This window comes from Nothobranchius furzeri, chromosome 4, assembly GCF_043380555.1.
Source record: "Nothobranchius furzeri strain GRZ-AD chromosome 4, NfurGRZ-RIMD1, whole genome shotgun sequence".
NCBI classification, from domain to species: Eukaryota; Metazoa; Chordata; class Actinopteri; order Cyprinodontiformes; family Nothobranchiidae; genus Nothobranchius; species Nothobranchius furzeri.
The window spans coordinates 79,015,339-79,034,231 of NC_091744.1; the positions used below are offsets into that span (position 1 = coordinate 79,015,339).

Below are 18,893 nucleotides of genomic sequence, written 5' to 3' on the forward strand. Positions count from 1 at the left end.
ATCTCAAGAGAATCAGTCCAACAACATCCCTGAAGCCTCTGTCATGTCCCCTCCAGGCACAGCAGCACATGGTGGCTGAACGAAACGGAGGACATCGGCGACAGCAAGCCTACATCGCCCCGAACATCGCTGCTCAAGCCCCATACTCCTTCCACCACAGCAGTCCGTCTCATACAGGAAACGTTCACCCACACCTGGCTGCCACACACCTGCCCAGCCAACCGCACCTGTACACCTACACAGCCCCTGCTGCACTGGGCTCCACCAGCACCGTTGCCCACCTGGTGGCGTCGCAGGGCTCGGCACGCCACGCGGTCCAGCACGGGACCTACCCTCCGAGCATCGTCCACCAGGTTCCAGTCAGCATGAGTCACCGCGTGTTGCCGTCGCCCACCTTGCACCACAGCCAGTACCAGGCCCAGTTTGCCCACCAGGCCTACATCAGCGCCTCACCTGCCTCCACTGTCTACACTGGATACCCACTGAGCCCCACCAAGGTTAACCAGTATCCTTACCTCTAGAGAAGACACTGACTGACACTGGAGAGCCTGACCCAGAACTGCTGCTGCTCCTTCTACCCCGTCCCCCACAGTCCCCCTCCTGAACGTCCATCCTCTCCTCGACCTCAGACATGAACAGAGACAGAGGAACATGCAATCCTCATGGAACTGTCACGTGCAACCTGAAGAAGAAACGACAGAGAGACAAAGAAAAGTACGATTCACAGCCTCTTGAGAAGGGAAAGGCGGCTTTTGACTTTTCGAGGGGTACAGCTCAAATTTTCATATTTTTTCTCTTTCTTTAGAAATGGCCAGTTTTTGCTTTTTTTTTTACCTTATGGTTTACTTTGTGGAAAAAAGTAACATCTCAGCTGCTTCGCAGGGCAGTTTGAAGCAGGCGTCTTCTGAGATGGGAGAGGCTTTCTGGTTTGTTTCCTTTTTATTTCCCCTCATAAATTTAGGAAGTGACTGTTGAACGGGGGGGGGGGGGGGGGGGGGTAATGACAGGAAGTTTGAAATCCTAAAAGATCTAGTGACAAGGTGAAATACAGAAACCTGCTGCTCTTCTAAGAAAAAAACGATGGCCTTGAACTGTCTTAGTGTTTCCAAATCATTCATGTGTGGGGAGAGAAAAAGAGAGGCGACTCCACCCACTCAAAACTTCTCACGTAGAGAAGGCTAACGGAAATCGAACCAACAGAGGACAACAAACTTTTTAGTGTATTTATAAAAAAAAATTCTTTGTTTCACTTTCATGATAATTCAGTTTTATTCTAGGTGTCTTAGCTGGGCCCCGTTTCTAGAATGTAGCAGTCTGCACCTGTTCTATCTGTTTTTTTTCACCCCGGTAGATTTATTTGTTCCTGTTTTTTTTTTCAATGTGATTGCACAAAGTGGTTATAATAACATAGGCATGTACAACGTGATTGTCTGTGTGCTACTGTCAACCATGCGTGTGCAGTTTTATCTCCTCCAATTCCCCTCCGCCCTTTAGAGTTTGGTCATTGTTCCCTCGTAGTGCCTTACAGATTCAACGAAACCGTTTACGCGGCTTGGATCCTGAGAGCCACCAGAGACTGTAGCTAAACTTAGAGAGACGTGTTTCCCTGGTTTGACATCCCAATCAGGGCAGTCGTAGCTTTCTTCCAGGTGTAGGCTCAGGCCTCGCTGTTTCTTGCCCATAATGACAGCATAACGTAAATGATGATGATTAACACCAAACCCGATGCCATGCTGAGCTTTTTTCTTTTTTTTTATTACATGTGCATGCGGTACTTATCGAGGTCATGGATGAACTCTTGTCTCATTTGTTGGATGTCACCGTGCTGCTGGGAGCTAGTGCTAGACAAACAAACCGCATTTGCCAATAGAAAAATCACTGATGGAGCGCTCGGATGTCGATAAAAACAAATCCACAGAAACCAAATAGAAACATCCATGCTTTAGCAGTTGTTCATTACTCACAGTGCTCAAGCAACATTTTTTAAAAGCTATTTTTTCACATTTAGGTTATTATACATGCCACCCACCTCTGGTCAAAAGCCTTTTTCGCCCACGTTTGGATGTTTTTTGGCCGAGACGTTCAGCTGGACACCTTCGTTTACCCCGCTGCCTCCTGGATAACTCCACGTCTGAGAGCGCTGCCTGCATCGGCTCATAATTCTTGGATGTAGGACTTTCCCTATTGGCAAAATGTATGGAACAAATATATGCACATGCCATGATCTGCTGCCTACATTAAAAATCCACTCTTCTTCCTAAATACCGCCACCACTTTGCTTTTTCTGTCTTCTTGATCCGTTTCCCTTTCCAGCTGTTTCATCTTGTCGCTGGCCTTACTCGGCTTTGGAAATTGGATGAAGAATGTCGTTCCCCCCCACCCACCCCCCACCCCGACATCCGATCTGGGCACCTAGAGTCCGATTATCACCACCCCCAACAGTGGTGCTTGGTTCCTTCCCGTTCGAACATATTTAGGAGACAAAACTACAACTTTGGGACGAGCAGAAGGACTCTGGCCCATAGGCACCCATGCAAAATGCACACTAGTTTCTCTAGGGCTACATCCCACAATGCATTGCAACTTCACGTCATGATCTATTTTTGCTACTGTAGAGCATGCTATTGGTGTAAATATGCAAATGCACTGTTGTAGCTGAGGCTGTAGAGCTCTGTCACAGTGGCACCCAAACTATGGGATGAAATTTGTTCTTCGTAGACGAAATTGTGACGCAATTAGCAAGCACGGATCTTAGCTAGGTTTTGTGTTTAAATACGAATTCCAGCATAATGTTTGAGTTTTATTTTACTATTATTGTAAAGGTTAAGAGCTTGTCTGAGGGAAGAGCCTGACAGAAAGCGATTGTTGCCATGAGGGTGATTCGGTGAGGCCGGAGATTGCCCATCTGCAGCTAGGAGACAGAGCGTCAAGGGACGTTAAAGAGAGAGACCGTGTGGGCGCGAGGTACGGGGCTGGTTGAACGCTTAGGGTCCGTTTAGGAAGGGAAACTCTATCTTAAATGGGACAAAAATGGTATCAAGTTGGCAATGAGCAGGTTGAGAGGAACACGGAGCCCAGGTGGTTGGTAGGAGACGCACACTTAAATTGATGTTAGGAATTTGTTCTCGTCTGTTGCTGCTGTTGGTTTCTCCCCAAAAAACAGAAACTTGGAGTGAAGAGAAACAGAAAGGAGATGACAGCGTGGAAGAAGTCTTGTGGATGGTTTGTCGTCCATTTGTCTTCGGCCCAGGTACACCCTAGACATCGCCACGCCAACCAGACGGGATACCGAAACACCCGGTGAACCAATAGGGCTGTCGCTTTGTGTGTGTGTGTGTGTGTGTGTCCTTTTATCATAGCCAATAATTCAAACCATCACTCCTGCTTGTGTGTGCGATTGGACATGGATGCTTAAGATTTGACAACGTTTAGTGAAAGCCTTCTCTGATTTATGGTATGCCATAGTACTCGCATTTGAAGTGTGTTTTATTTTATTATTTTTAAATTAACATTATCTGAATTTTTTTAAAGGTTGTAGTTACACTTTGTGTTTCTTTTTAGAGATTGTTGCAATAATTCTCGTGGATGTTTTTCAAAGCGTGTGTGTGTGTGTGTTTTTATCATTATTATTATTATTATTATTATTATTATTTGATTTCTGGCTCATTTTTGATTTTTTTTCTTGTGTAACCTGATGTACAGTAATATTTTAGTATTCCATGGAGGTGGGTGCACCTGTGTAAAGTGATGCCACACTGCTGAGGATAGAAAGCAGAGAGTTGATTGTTACTGGCACTCAGTTAGATCCATGCTTGGCTGTGGGGGGTGCAAACACCCAGATTTGAAGTCCAACATCCTGGTACTTTCCTCAAAAACTCTCCAGCGTGCAAGCCATGGGTCCAGGCACTTGAAAATGTCATAAAGTATGTTGCTGGCTGCATCATCTGTCTACGTTCTGACGTTTTGAGTGTCTTTTTAAGTTCCTCTGGGTTCCTGAGACCTGAGCACACACGCGTACGGAGGAGGACTTTCCATTTTGTATCTCTGTCAAGACAAACTACTGAAACATTCCACTGTCTGAGGGAATTTAGCATTACCCGCTACTGTCCTGACCTCCCCGTCCCGTCATTTTTCTTTTCTTTTCTTTTCTTTTCTTTTCTTTTCTCGTCCCACCAAAGATCTTCAGAGATGGACCACGCACATGACAGCACAGTACAGAGCAAACAACCCTCCACCGCATCGCCATGGCAATAACTGCTGGTCTCATCTTAAAATGCTTTCAACACCTTTTCTCCATAATGAGTGAGCATTAAGCAGAATTCATTCATGCAGAAAATTCACTTATTTGCGGCCTTTCAGCCTTCTAAAGAGCTCTTTATCCGCAGTTACTACTTCTATAATTTCTGACATTTGACCCCCAGTTTAATCAGTTCTGAATAATGACACAACTTCTCCCCAAAAGATTTTAAACTCTTCTGTTGTCGATGTTGTAGCTTTATTATTGCTGTGAAAAACTGAATTTCTATAGACATTAGTGTTCTGAGGAAAGACCTGTAAAGGTGAATTATCAAGAGTGTAAAACCTTTAAAATCACGGTCACCTGCACAAAATGAATGTAATATGTGACCCGACGACATTTGACATGGCTTTAGATCTCTCTCAAAGGGGTATTTTTTGGGGTGCACCGTTTGTGGACATGCATGAGGCAATAATGAGCTCTGGCTGAATCCCACATGAGACTGATGATAAAATAATACCACTAATTCACGTGAAAACGAGATAATCAATGGTCTTTTTCCCCCTTTCAAAAGAAACATGATCCGTGTTTCTGTTTCACATAACCAGTGTTTTGTATTTTGTGTATTTAAAAAAAGAAGTGGTAATCAGAAACGTGAGCACCATTGTGCTTCAGTGTCGCGCAAAAAGGTTTCGTGTCGCCAAGGCGACTCTAGCCTTCCCAACTTTGTTTTTAACTACTGCCTTCCAAATAACCAACGATACCTCCGAGCTTTAAGGTGATGTTTAAATTAGAGAAAACTAAACAAGGCAGCCGCTCCATCCATCCCTTTGAATTTTTCAGTAATTTTTAAAATTTACTCAAATTTCTAATGTTGCTCTTGGTATTAGTCTTTAAACTCCTGAAACACACACACACACACACACACACACGTGCACACAGATACATTAGTCATCTCAAAGCTTAACAAGTGTTCTAATCTGCAAAATCAAACCACATGATGCCAAGGCTGCTTCCCAAAGTTCAGGCAGGAAAAATCACCAGGGAATGCATAATAATATTAATAATAATAATAATAATAATAATGATAATAATAAAAATCATTATGTTTCTGGATTCAGATATTTTCCTATTTTGTTTCGCTTTCTTTAAGCTATAACAAAGGGATGTGATCTTTTCGCTGGCTATTCCTCGGGGGAATTCAGGGTGGGGTGGTCATGGTTTGATGCCATCATGGATGGGTGGCGTTTTCGCTTAATGTGTCGCGTGCAAATCATTTAAGAACCAAAACCGATTCAAACCGGATTCCCCACCTCGTTCACACATCAGTCATTTAAAACCAGTTGAAAGATAGAAACTGGTTTTATTTTTCTAGACTGCAATCTTGAAGCTTATTTATGTTCGGACTTTTAACCCTCTCAGGCTCAAAGTAAGTTTGGATAAAAGGACGAACAACTAAGTCTTTCAGGGGTACTTTCTGAGTTAAAAAATGCTCATGAAATACGTGTGTGGAGTAACCAGGTAGGTAGGATTATAACTGTTGCAAATCTGCAACGCCTGCCTCCAGAGGGTTAAACCCCAAAGTCCATGTTAGGAGGAATTTTTATTCTCAGTAAACTAGAGATAAATAGCTACCGATAAGGACCTAAGAGAGCATCAAACCCTGACCCCGTTTTGTTTCCATTGCTGTATGGTTTCTCAATGTTGTAATATTTCATTCTTTGTCAACGACGTTAAGGTGTGCAGTATCTCCTAGTATTCTCTGTTATTTGTCTTTTTTCTCAATTTTTACATTTTGTTTCATTGGGGAGTGACGTCACATTATTTCAATGTAGCGTTTTTTACGTACACCCTGTTCTTTAGCCTAAAGTTATCAAGTATGTTATGAGAATGGTTATTTTACTGGCTTTGTAGAATGTTTAAATACATATAATTATTGACAATAAGAAGAATGATTAATCAAACCTCCTAACCAGTCCGAGTACATTCTACCAAGCGCTTGTGTTTCCGTTACGACGTTGTGTGCTTCTCTTACATCATTTTCGTTGTAGAAAAATTGAGTGATTTTTATACTAGGCTTCAAAATAAACTAATGATACCGTTGTAAATTTTACTGGAGGGTTTTAATAGACAAACAGCTTCATCAAATAGAAGAGTAGTTCTTTTAATTGTCCTCCTTACTAACTGTAGGATGAGAAGGGGCTCGCGTTGTGGTGAACTATGTTATAGCTTGTTATTCACTGTTACTTTTGATCATTTTTTCGGTCTCAGAGGTGAATCGAGTTATTAATGAGAATTTGTATGCTCACATATGCATATTGTATATGTGTAGAAATGTAATCACACTTTGTCTTGGATTTACATTAAACTGTTAAGTCACGGCACTTGTCTCCTGTTTTTTTGCACCTGTGTGTGTGTGTGTGTGTGTGTGTGTGTGTGTGTGTGTGAAATTAAACAGGCTTTCTAAAACTTATTACCTTAAGAAAAAGCGTTTTAAAGTAAAGATTTACTTTGGCTGGAATATCAATGATTCTGCAGCAATAATCATGAAATGTGTCAATATAAAACATTTAAAACGGCTTTTATTTGCATAAAGTTAGCTAAAATTTTGACATTAGGATTAATTCAATTTAATTTTCATGTGTACTTGTTCCCAGTCTGGTTAGCTGTTAGCTTGTTTGCTCATGAAACCAAGTCAAAATCTTGATTTCTCCAAACAATCCATCAATCAATCAATCAAAGCTTTATTTATAAAGCGCCTTCCGCGACCCTGTCGGGAAGCCCAAGGCGCTGAACATGGTACATGAGAAATGTGAAACATGATGAATAAATCGAAAATAAAAGCAATTCAAATGTGCAAAAAGGGTAAAACATTAAAGTAGAAGACAAATGGGTAAAACAAGGGATAAAGAGACCAATGAAAACAGGGAAATAAAATCAACAAAAGAGGGCCAAATTCAAACACGCTCAGGGAACGCCAAGTTCTCCAAACTGAGGTTGTTTATATTTATTTATTTATTTATTTATTTTGTTTATGTATTTGTTCATTTATGCTTGTAACTGAATCATTTTAGTTAAATACATTATCATATTGAATCGTATTACACAACTGAGACTTAAGAGTTTCAGGAAGTTGTGGTCTTGGAAAAAGCTTTTAAAAATATATTTTTTTTATATGTGCAACATAAAATATTGGTGTTTTGTTGTTTCAATTGACTGATGGAGCAATTTAATTTACTTGATAAAAAGGTGTTTTATTTATTATAAATTGAGTCTTGACGGAACAAATGTCTTTTAGACACATTCAGCAAGAGAAGAAAGCATTGTATATTCCCAAATTTGGTGCAGTATTATTTTAACATTACTTTTAATCAAGATGCTTGGTTAGAAATACTTATACTTCTTCCTGATTAAAAAAAAACATCTTTCACTTGAATCATAGTCCTTCTTGACTAAATATGATAATAAAACTGATCAATATACAGTGACGTCAGTCAAACCGTATGCTACCATTAGATGTCAGTGTGCACCAACATTTTCTTCTGCAGGAATCAGCACTGAAGTGTGGCTTCTGCTGATCATCTCCGTTTCATTTCAGACACAAAATTTTTCTTACAGGCTGCTGAAGCAGGCCAGGTTTAAAGTTTAAACCCTGAAATCACCTCATCCGGTTGATTATTATTATTATTATTATTATTATTATTATTATTATTATTGTTATTATTAATAATAATAACCTATCTGGAATATAATAATTTTGTCTCTTCAGTGCAAACGCTGTCTTTTAATGGGTTAATACGATGGTAATACATGATGACGTCATTGAAAAGTTAAACACAAACTCTAATTTATTAATAGAAAAATTAATAATTACAATTCACCCAGAAATAAACGTGGTGACTCTTCAGCTGTTTAGCTCTTGCATGACAATACTCCTACTTAGCCTCTGAACGAGCTGACACGAATTCGTCCACCCGTAATGTTGCATGAAGCAACGTTGCCGTGGGAGCCGCAGACGCCAGTCATGGATGAGCAACCTAATAATGTTAAAATCCTGCCGTGACGGAAAAGCGCCTCAGCCAATCAGAGCAAGGGGTTGGTAAATTAGAACCTAATCAGAGCTGTCAGGGGGCGGGGCTTGGCCAATCAAGACGAGGAAAGGTAACTGTTTCCAAAAGAGTGTCAGATCAACGCGGCTGCTAGCGCGTGTGCGGCGCGTCTACGCTGACTGAACTTTACGTGCAAGGACGAGCTCGCGTGAAGGTTACAAGAGGAGAGCTTCCAGCAGGTTTTGTGTCTTCAAAGGGATATTTTTTCTCCTCACTGAAGCTGACTCAGACGGAGGTTTTCCTGGGGTAAGTCTCTGCGTGTGCTCAGCTATGAGGACACGCAGCACGGACGGAGGGGGGACAGCGGACAAAAGACGTCTCATCTGCGCTTTTAGACCTAGCTCTAAGAAATTATACCAAAGTTAGTCCATGCAAACCGGTTTTTAGCATTTTACAGTGACACTCATAGGGAGGATGGTAGCCAGCTTTGTCTAGCTTTATTATGGAGAGCCACATGAGCTTACAAGTTACGGGACGGGATGTAGGACAAGAGACCGATGAGACCAACGGAGCTTGGTTTGTTTAGCCATTCTAATCAGAATCTTAGTCCTGTGAGAGCAGAGCTGGTGTGATGTCATTCTAGTCCGACCCGTCTCCTTATAATAACAGAAAAAAAAATTAAATTCTATCTATTTTTATTTCTCATTAGAATTCCAAAAATACATTTCTACAAAATAAAAACAAAAGCAGACCACATTCATGATCCTGTCCTTGTGAGGTGGGATACCACCAGTGTGTGGGTGATCCCTCTGACCTCATTTCTCCACATTCAAAACAAACGTGAACTCAGCTAAAACACATTAAAGCCCACTGCTTGTATATTACTGACCATTTATACAAGCCTCTATTTCTTTTAAAATGACATGCTAAGCTTATTTAGTCCAGTAACTGCCTGTTGTGACTGATGGAGGAAATGTGTACAGTTTTTTTTTTTTTTTTTGTAAATTCAAGCTTGTCTGCTTTATTTTTGAGCCACTCTGTGCCTTTTTTTGTCTTCCTGCAGCCACCAGCCGAGGATGCAAATGAAAAGAGGAGGCATAAAGTAAAGAAGACCAAACCAAACAACCTAAAATTACCCCAGCCTCAGTTTTCTCTCTGCAATGAACCTCCTCTTCTTAACTGGATGAAATGCCTTGACCCTCACCCACCGCACCATGGCAGGTTTAGTCTCCTCTGTGGGTTTGGTGGTGATGCTCAAGGTTCTCGTTCAACGAATGCTGTTTCTGGGGATAACAGTGCTGGTAACTGTGATCGCATCTGACTCACCTGCTGCAGGTAAGAGAACACCATTCGCTGGCTCACACAGCACGATCCCTTATAACTTATACTTTGCTTCATGCAACATGCATGGGTCTGTATCGTGTGCTACTTTCAGTTACGTTTGAGGAGCATGAAATACCAGAAATGGCATTAGCTGCTAGCATAAGCTGAAGAATAGCAGACATTTTAGAATGAAATTTTACTATAGCTAATTGCAAATGCAACAATACATAAGATGACAAATAAAAAACAATCCAATACGTTCACAAAACCAAAAGAAAATATCCGAGTTGCTTTTATTTTCAGTTTTGTTTACCTTTTGAATTTAAGAGCCTTTTTATTATCAGAAATGTGAATCTTGATGGGTTAAACTTTTGATGTGCTTTATTTAAATGTCCTGTTTTCTAGTTACACAAATGAATGAACATTCTCAGCAGTAAGTGACATAACTCGCAATAGATGCGTAGCACAGCTGAAGCTCTGTTTACGGACCAGCTGCACCAGAGCTGTCGGGGTTCATTGTACATCTTACACAAGGCTTTTCAGATTTGTACACAACCACTTCTTCTCACTTTTCAACATGAAGCTTTTCTTGCTCTAATATCAATAAACTAGACAGACGAATTTAATAGTTGAAGAGACTATCAGTAGTTTTACCTTTTAATCTCTGGAGATATCCATCGAAACGCTGTTGAAAATGAATAAAATGATGTCCGGTTGTTTTTGTTGGTGTTGTACCATATAACTATAAAAATTGGGTCTAAAGTACATAGGTCTAGCGACTTTGGGGGACGCCATGTTTCCTTCTGGCCAGCTCGGGGTCCTGCGCCTGTCATTGACATCACCCTAGATGACTGGCTGGATGTACGACCTACAGAAGTTGCATTAACCTGTTCAAAATCATTTAGGCAGTAAGGAATTTAATAACAAAACTGCTAAAGTCATTTGTAAACATATGTGAAATAACATAATTGAAAAAACAAATACTCAATATATTTTGGCCGAGCGTATTGCTGTAGTATGATGATGTCAACGGAGGGCACAGGTCCTCGAGCAGATAGGGAAAATTTCTGCACCAGAAAACTACAATTGGAATTGGATTCTCTCATGGAATTAAAGAAAGGGCCATCAAAGTCTGAGGAGTCACTCCCAAGGTTGCATGTTTTCTGCTCCACATGTAACATTTACTGTAATTTTTTAAACTAGCGGCAGAAAGATATGGGGTGTTTTTAATGTCGAGGCGCCTGGCCTTGCAAGGCGATGTCTTGTGAGGCCAGGCGTCTTGCTTACGAGGACACTGTCGTTTCTTGGTCAAAGAGAACTGTTATAAATGGAACAGACTTGCATCACGGGACCGCGGCTTCCACGACGGTCACGTTACGTCACGTCACACGGGAGGTAACGTTATATGTTTAAGTTTCAATATAAATATGTAACGAGCCTTCTACTTTTGAAATAGTGTATATATTTGTTAGGGATGTGAATCTTAGAGCAACTCACGATTTGATTCGATTCCGATTCTCGGGGTGCTGATTCGATTCAGAATCAATTCTCGATTCTCAATTTAAATCGATTCACAATCAGTATTAACAAAGAGGTCAGCTCCAAGATTAACTAATTTGAAAGGACATGTTCTTATTTTATCTAATGTTTGCAGGTGTAGCCCTGATGGAACCACACAAGCTGCATGGTTCTAATTTGATACAATTTATGAAGGAAGGATTTGTTCAGACTGAATTTTAATTATTGTAGTGTTATGTCTTTCTTACAGGGAAGTATTTGTCCTGATTGAATTTTAATTGTTAAGTGTTATGTATTTCTTTCAACTTGCACCCGGGAGTGGCTTCCAAATTTCGTAGTACGAGTGTGTACAGTGACAATAAAGGATATTCTATTCTATTCTATTCTATTCTATTCTATTCTAACTACTTTGTTGTACAAGTTAGTTAAAGCTATGGGACATTTTTATTTGACTTTAAACTGGTCATGCTCCAAAAATGCAAATTTACTATGTAAACTAAAGTGATTCTAAAACTGTAAACAGAAACAATCTTTTGACTAAAAGGCAACATTTATTTTTGCTTACCTTGTAAAATATAACAAACCTGTAGTTACCTAACAGTAGCTTTGAAAGTAATACAGTCAAATACTTTTCAAGTATGTGTAGAAACAAGTTACATGAGTAATCCTGAGTACTCATTCATCAACTTAGAAAATAAATATGAGAATATCTCAAATTTCTGAGTATGGAAAAAATTCAATTCAAGTGCCCTCTTATCAGCAGATTCAAACAAAAATCATCTCATCTTAGGTGTGTTCTTGCTCTGTCGTGTTTCTAATTCCATGCTGTAGTTCTTTTTTAAAACACAGAACAGTTTTGTTACCTGTTTTCCCGCTACGCTTCGTTTGCAAACTTCCTCAGGCTGACGCATCAGGCATAAATAAAAGACAGAAAACATTAAAGGAAATGAGCCGACATGAACGATCGCTTGTTTAATTAGTTTTTGAGGTGGCGACACCTGATTTGATAATGTTACTGTGGCCGTGCTCAGGACGCAGATGTCTGGAGCGCGTCAACGATCAGAGCTTTGCATGCGCAAACTGGTTAAGATTAGGATGGGGGTGAGGGGAAGGTTAAATTGCAAGGGGGAAAAGGTCACAGTTTGGTTAAATGTCCGTTTTACCGCCGGTGTCAGTACCGACGCTCTGGTACAGCGCGTCGCCTCCGCCTCCCGACGCGCAGGGGCTCGTCACCTGCTGTCTTTTCCGAGGACTGCATCTCGTCAGTCATTATCACGTGACAGCGACTAGTCGATGACAGGCATAAAAAGTCACTACAGAGCAGTGAAGTCGACTAGTTCATACAACCCCTAATGCCACCCCATATAGATGATGGCTGGGCATAAATGTATTTATGCTGACGTTATCTCATCAATACTCCCCATCTGAGGCCCAGGGAGAGAAACACGTTTTCAGTTCAGGTAAAACATATGAAATTAGATTTTATTTCTGTTAGAACAAAAACAACGGGCAAGAAATCAGGAATGACTAGGCTAAAACTTTTATTTACACATTATCTTGATATTTACTTACTTACCACATTGGGTTAAAAGTAAGCCCATCATACACACGTCACAGCAGCTCTTCTGTTATAGACCACACCTGAGTTTTACCTGAATTTAGGGATTGAGCAGTATATCAGTCGGCCGACATATTGGGCCAATATTAGCCTGTTGTTATAAAGGACATTTTAGCACACAGTTAAGGCAGAAACCATCTAGATATCGGCCAAAAACCTCTGCAGCTTGTCCGTCTATCAGCTGGCCTTGACCCCTACATCTGAAACGATTGTCAGTGTTGTAATTTCACACCTTTTGCACTTTTTCATTGCAATACTCATATTCTTTGTATTTCAAGTCAAAATCCTTGACTTTTAGGATATCTTGCGTGTTTAAATGCTGTTTTCCTTTCAGATAATCATTTGTTTAACAAGTGTCTCAATTTGTGTAATTGATCAAAAATTCTGTTTTAGGATTTCATGCTCACACACATTCTTTTGATAATTTATTTCCTTTGGGTAGATAGCCTACTGAAGACATTCCCGGGGTTGTTTCATGTCTTATGAGGAGATAACTTCCACCAGCTCAAAGGCAGGGATTCTTTGATATGTCCTCACTGTTTTACCAGAGATATGAATAAATAAACCAGCAACAGTTCTCTGAAGACTCCAAACCGAGATGCATGTCGTGTAAATGAATTTAGAAAACAAGGCTTTTTATTATTTTTAAATTTAAGAAGACTTGAAGTAGGTCATCAGTCAACACCTGAGCCATTTTATGCATTCTTTGTGAACTATGTGTAGGGTTCAAATGTAATACTCTGCCTAGATAAGCGCTCTGGAGAGAGTAGAGTGTCATTTGGTGCATTTAGCCTTTGATTGCTGATTGATTCTTTCAAATGGGGTTAGAGTAGAAAATATAAAGCTTCCAGCTTTGAACTGCAGTGGTTCTGTGGTGGTTTAACTGAGAACATTGCACTGACTGTTACTGCTTTTTAAAGATGCTCCATCTCCTTAACTGCACTTCTTAACAGAAAGTCATTGTTATCACAAAAGTTCTTGAAACTGATGGGACTGCTACAGCATTTAGCCTCACAGCCATGCTGGCTCATTGCTCACACAGACCAGCGTGTCTTTCGTATTTCACTCAAATGCCTTTGCTATAATCATAACTGCTGAAGCACAGCCATGCACGATGACCGTAGCCGCCTAAGATATCTCACCCCGTGGCTGCAGTCCTGATCACAGTGGCAGTACAGCTCATCTCATCAGGCTTGGCAGCAGTTTTGGGGAGACATTAACTTGCTTTTCTCTCCAGCTCCAATAAGACTAATGCATGAGTCAGCTCAGACAGATGATTTACACTGTTGCAGGAATGTTACATAATTTATGATGTTGTTGTTAGGGCTGCTTTTGTTACATTTCACCTCGCAAACCTGCTCTGGAGCAGCTCTGGTGCACCTGTTTCACAAACTAGAAACGAGCCAGATCGGAGCTGAGCTTCAGACGAGAGGATTTGGAGTCATATTTCCTGGTATTTGGACATCTCGCCTCGGATTGGCTAACAGCAACACGGCTCTACCACTGATTCTGTTTGATCTGCAACTTTGACGCTTTATCTCCACAGATAACACAAGCCTGGAGGAGTTCTGCAGTGTGGCGGAGTTGCTAATGCTAACGATTAGCCTATACTAGCCGAGACGTTCTCTGCTATTTCCTGGACGCTAAAACAACAACATCCTTCGCCACTGAGGGGTAGGGATGAGCAGGGGCGGATTAAGGACTGAAGAACATCCGGGGCTTAACACACGCACACACACGTGCGTGCATGCACGCGTACGCGCACACTCATGTGACACCCACTAGTCAGCATCATATATAGTTGTCTTGTACCCCATAATTTTTAATCTGAAGCTACATATTAAGCATTTTCAGGGCAGAGTGTTGTTCCTGTTAGTGTTCAGTGTGAGATGATAGTAAATATTCCCTTTCTTTCTCCAACAACTTTACCTGATAAGCTAACTTCAGGCAAACCAGCAGCACAACAAATATTTTCAAATAAGACTCACAAACATGAGTCAACACCAGTCTCATCAAAGCTGGGGTTCTGTCGCGGTACTTTTGGTCTAAAAAACATCCTTATGTCCATCTTCACTCATGCGTTTCAGGCAGAGAGTGTAGAAGAAGCCGGCTGCTGAAGGGCTTCTTCTTCAGTGGTGGAGGCTCAGGCAGGCTGTATACAAACTACTGCCAGCTGCTCCCTCTCTGTTGGACTTTGGTACTGCATGTTACTTCCGCGATTTAGATCCGGGGCTTTTCATGAAACATCCGGGGCTTCATCCCAAGCAGCCGGGCCTAACGCCGCCCCTGGGGATGAGTGCCGAATACGGTACTTTTTAAGGCACCGATCGAATTCCATAGTACTGACTGAGTACTGATTCATGTCATGTGAAACGGTGCCTTGTTTCGGTACTCGTGCCATGCGCAAGAGCGTAACGTCGTCCGTCACTGTGGGCGAGCTGTAAACAAAGAGGAAGCGTTCTGAAGTTTGAGCCCACTTCACAAAATGCGATGGGCTATTGGGTGATGATGAAACCAGCGATAAAGATCTGAGGATGAGGCATCTTAATCTGCTCCAGCAGCTAAATAAACTGTTTAAGATAACGTTAGCTTGACTGTTTAGTTTTTGTTTTACATAGCTAATGGTGCGTTCACTTCCTCCTTGGAAATTCCAACATCCGAGTAGGAAAAATAAACAGTTTGAAAATGAACGGCAAAAAGGAACGAAGATACACAGTAAATTTAGTTCACAGCCAAGATGTTTGCTTCAGTGTAATTTGTAGTTTATAAAACTACAAGGACCCACTAACACACAGTTTGTCCAGATGAGAAATGAGAGGAAAAGGAGTACATGGAGCTGGGTTTAGTTTGTGGAACACCACAATATTACAAACTGTTGTACGGTATCGACGTTTGCTTCAATTTCATTTGTAGTTTATAATATATGGTCTCCTCATCAGAGTTATTCCAGAGGGCATAGAAGAGGATTAGGAGTACATGGAGCTGGGTTTGTTTTTGCATAATTTAGTAACAGTTGTTGTTAAAGGTTTTCATAATGAAGTATTTTATACAACACTACGATGAAAAAATGCAAACAGTTGTATGTTGTTATCGTGATATTTATCAATTATGGTTATATATTGGAAAAATAATATATATTTAATTAAAAAAAGTGATTTAAGTAATTATTAAACACTCAAAAGTATCAAAAATTGGCACCGTTAATTACCGGTATCAATTCGTAGGTACCGGGAATTGGCACAGTATCGATCCAAATGTCAAAGGTACCCATGGGTTCAATATGGGTGAGACCATGAATGTTAAGTGACATTGTGAGATAGATCAGTCAGGCTTTTCAAATTCTAGTGTTTCACCGTCTATTTTCTGTCTGAAGCTAATGAAGGAGATGAATGTAGGAGAATTCTTTCATGTTGACTCTGCATGGAAAGCTCAGAGTAACTGATTATAATCAGAAATAATAATTTAAAAGTTATTTTTCAATGAAGTACCACTTTAATTTTGGTTGTCAACCTACTTTTGATCAAAAACACATTTTAAAAACAGTTTAAAAGGTTTCTTTGTTGCAATCCTACCAAATGCAACTCTCCTTTCTCTCTGCACCATGCTGCCTGGCACATTCAGCCCAGCAAGCTGAAGGCCAGCAAAGCCCCTTTCTAATTTCCAGGGCAGCTCGTTGCCACATGAAATCTGATCTGTGCAGGATGACAATATGGCCATTCATTATTCATTAGAGCTGGAAGCAGTTGTAGATCAATGGGTAGAACCTATCAAAAGCCAAACACCGAGTCTTATTGCACTCACCAGGTCTGCTCCCTGAACAGAGTGATGCATTATTGGAACGTGGCCAGTAGCTGACCCTGCATGTCTATTCTCTGGCCTGTCCCAACAGAATTAGGCTCTGTTTGAGAGCAGTGGACACAAGTCTGCTGGTCAAGACTTGGTGAGTGATAACAGGAGGACTCGTACTAGGAGCAGCTCTGCAGAGTTATTGTTGAAAACACTGTTCAGTAATGGTTTTTCCATCATATTCACACCTCAGAGTTTAACAATGCCTGCAGTCTTTTTAATGTGTTGTTTTGTAACAGTGGTCCACTCTTCCATGCAGGATAATTTGCAGTCGTGAATTAACAGTCCCATAATGCCTGAGCTTATTAATATACATGTGTGAGTAATTTTGTGTAGCACTGTTCGTATTTTACGAGGGCAATTTTCCGTTGCAGGTTCAGAGCTCTGCAAAAGCAACTATTGTTTGAAACAGCAATCCCAGTACCCCAAAACCTAAATACCTCACCAGTCAGCGTGTCTTGTTTAGTCCCGAAGTCATCGCAGGTCATTAATCACTGTAGTTACACTGCTTTCAATTTTTTTTCTTTAGGGGAGGCGTTATTTTTTTCACGATTTATACTACGGGTATTTTTCAATACCAAGGCGTCTGGCCTTGCGAGGCGATGTCTTGCGAGGCCAGGCGCCTTGCTTACGAGGACACCGTCCTTCCTTGATCAAAGAAAACGGTTAAATGGAACAGACTTGCATCACGTGACCGTGGCTTCCACGACGGTCACGTGACGTCACGTGACACGGGAGATAACGTTATATTTTATACATATTAGTTTCAGTATAAATATATAACAAGTCTTTTAGTTTTTAAAGTGTGTACTGTATATGGGCTGCATGGTGGCGCAGTGGTTAGCACTGTTGCCTCGCAGCACGAAGGTCGCAGGTTCAAAACTCGCCTTTCTGCGTGGAGTTGCGTGTTCGCCCCATGCATGCGTGGGTTTTCTCCGGGTACTCCGGTTTCCCCCACAGATCACAACATGCCCTATAGGTTAAAAAAAAATTGTAAGTCGCTTTGGGTAAAAGCGTCTGCTAAGAACATAAACAACATAAACAACAACATATGTTTATTAAATCAAAAATATAAGTGAGTTACTACCCGCAAGCCACCGAAGCTACAACTAATAAGCAACTAACCAACCATAGATAACTTCTTTGGATGTAAAAAAAATATATTTTAAATTAGTTGACTTACTTTGTGTGGTTGTGAAGCACTTGCGGCAAAAACGGTTAACCAGCAGCTCTTCTAATTACATTTTTGTTCGTTACATCTTTTCTGGATTTGTATCTGATCTGTTTTAAGCATTTAGAAATAAAGTTCATAAGCAGAATTACCACAAATATAATGAATAAAAACTTGGCGCGTACTTTTAAAGGTGTGACTCACTCGTTCAATCAATACAATTGCAGTGGTCTCTAGTGAATCTTTAGTAAAAGCTCTGGTACGCCTGTTTCAGGAACTAGGGGTGTTTCTCAATGTCAAGGCGCCTGGCCTTGCGAGGCGATGTCTTGCGAGGTCAGGCGCCTTGCATATGAGGACACTGTCCTTCCTTGGTCAAAGAAAACGGTTAAATGGAACGGACTTGCATCACATGACCACAGCTTCCATGGCAGTTACGTAACGTCACGTGACACGTGAATTAACATTATATTTTATACATATTAGTTTCAATACAAACTTTTTAAAATGTATTTATGTTTGTTAAATTAAATATATAAGTGAATTACTACCCGTTAGCCACCGAAGCTGCAACTACTAAGCAACTAACCAACCATAGCTAACTTCTTTGGATCTAAAAAAACATTTAAAATTAGTTGACTTACTTTTAAACTTGAAATTTGCCCCTGAAGTAGCTGCCGGCTTCTGATCCGCCGTCCTTTTGAAAATACTACGGTGTATTCTGGGTAATTTTTGACCAAGGCTAGGCTACAAGACACCTCCCGTGTATCCTCGCTCAGCTAGCTAAACGGCTAACAAACGGAGAACACACGCCTCGGTAGAACATGAACATTTTGGGGCTCCCGATGATGTATCTCCTAGGCAACCGGGGCGGGGCCAAGACATCAAGGCAAGGTTCCCTGACTCTACATTTCACTTCAGTTCAGTGTTTATGTTGCTCATAGAGTATCATTTTATGCTAATTTGTAAATAAATTCTTTGCTGAGAAATTCCTTCTGTCATTCATCCCCTCTGCAGTAAGTGAGTGTATAACTGCTCAGTTTAACTGGTACTGGCATTATCCTGTTACACAACAACGCAATAATCGGTACGTGTTCGATACATTAGTATGTCTGTGTCCCTGATGCTGCATAG

General features: G+C 40.8%; 2 protein-coding genes across 10 annotated transcripts in view; both read left to right on the forward strand.

Annotated features, from left to right (window-relative positions):
* Positions 1-6,621, forward strand: part of hipk2 (homeodomain interacting protein kinase 2) — a 91,805-nt gene extending 85,184 nt beyond the window's left edge. For all 4 annotated transcript variants that reach the window (XM_015964969.3, XM_015964970.3, XM_015964971.3 and 1 more), the window contains exon 15: positions 57-6,621. In XM_015964969.3, coding sequence (XP_015820455.3) covers positions 57-521 — 465 coding nt within the window. In that variant the 3' untranslated portion in view covers positions 522-6,621. The remainder of the gene's footprint in view (positions 1-56) is intronic.
* Positions 6,622-8,272: 1,651 nt separating this feature from the next.
* The window catches only part of si:ch211-1e14.1 (UPF0606 protein KIAA1549), a 52,601-nt gene continuing 41,980 nt past the window's right edge, over positions 8,273-18,893 (forward strand). For all 6 annotated transcript variants that reach the window (XM_054733294.2, XM_054733298.2, XM_054733295.2 and 3 more), the window contains exons 1-2: positions 8,273-8,592; positions 9,350-9,621. In XM_054733294.2, the coding sequence (XP_054589269.2) occupies positions 9,501-9,621 (121 nt within the window). In that variant the 5' untranslated portion in view covers positions 8,273-8,592; positions 9,350-9,500. The remainder of the gene's footprint in view (positions 8,593-9,349; positions 9,622-18,893) is intronic.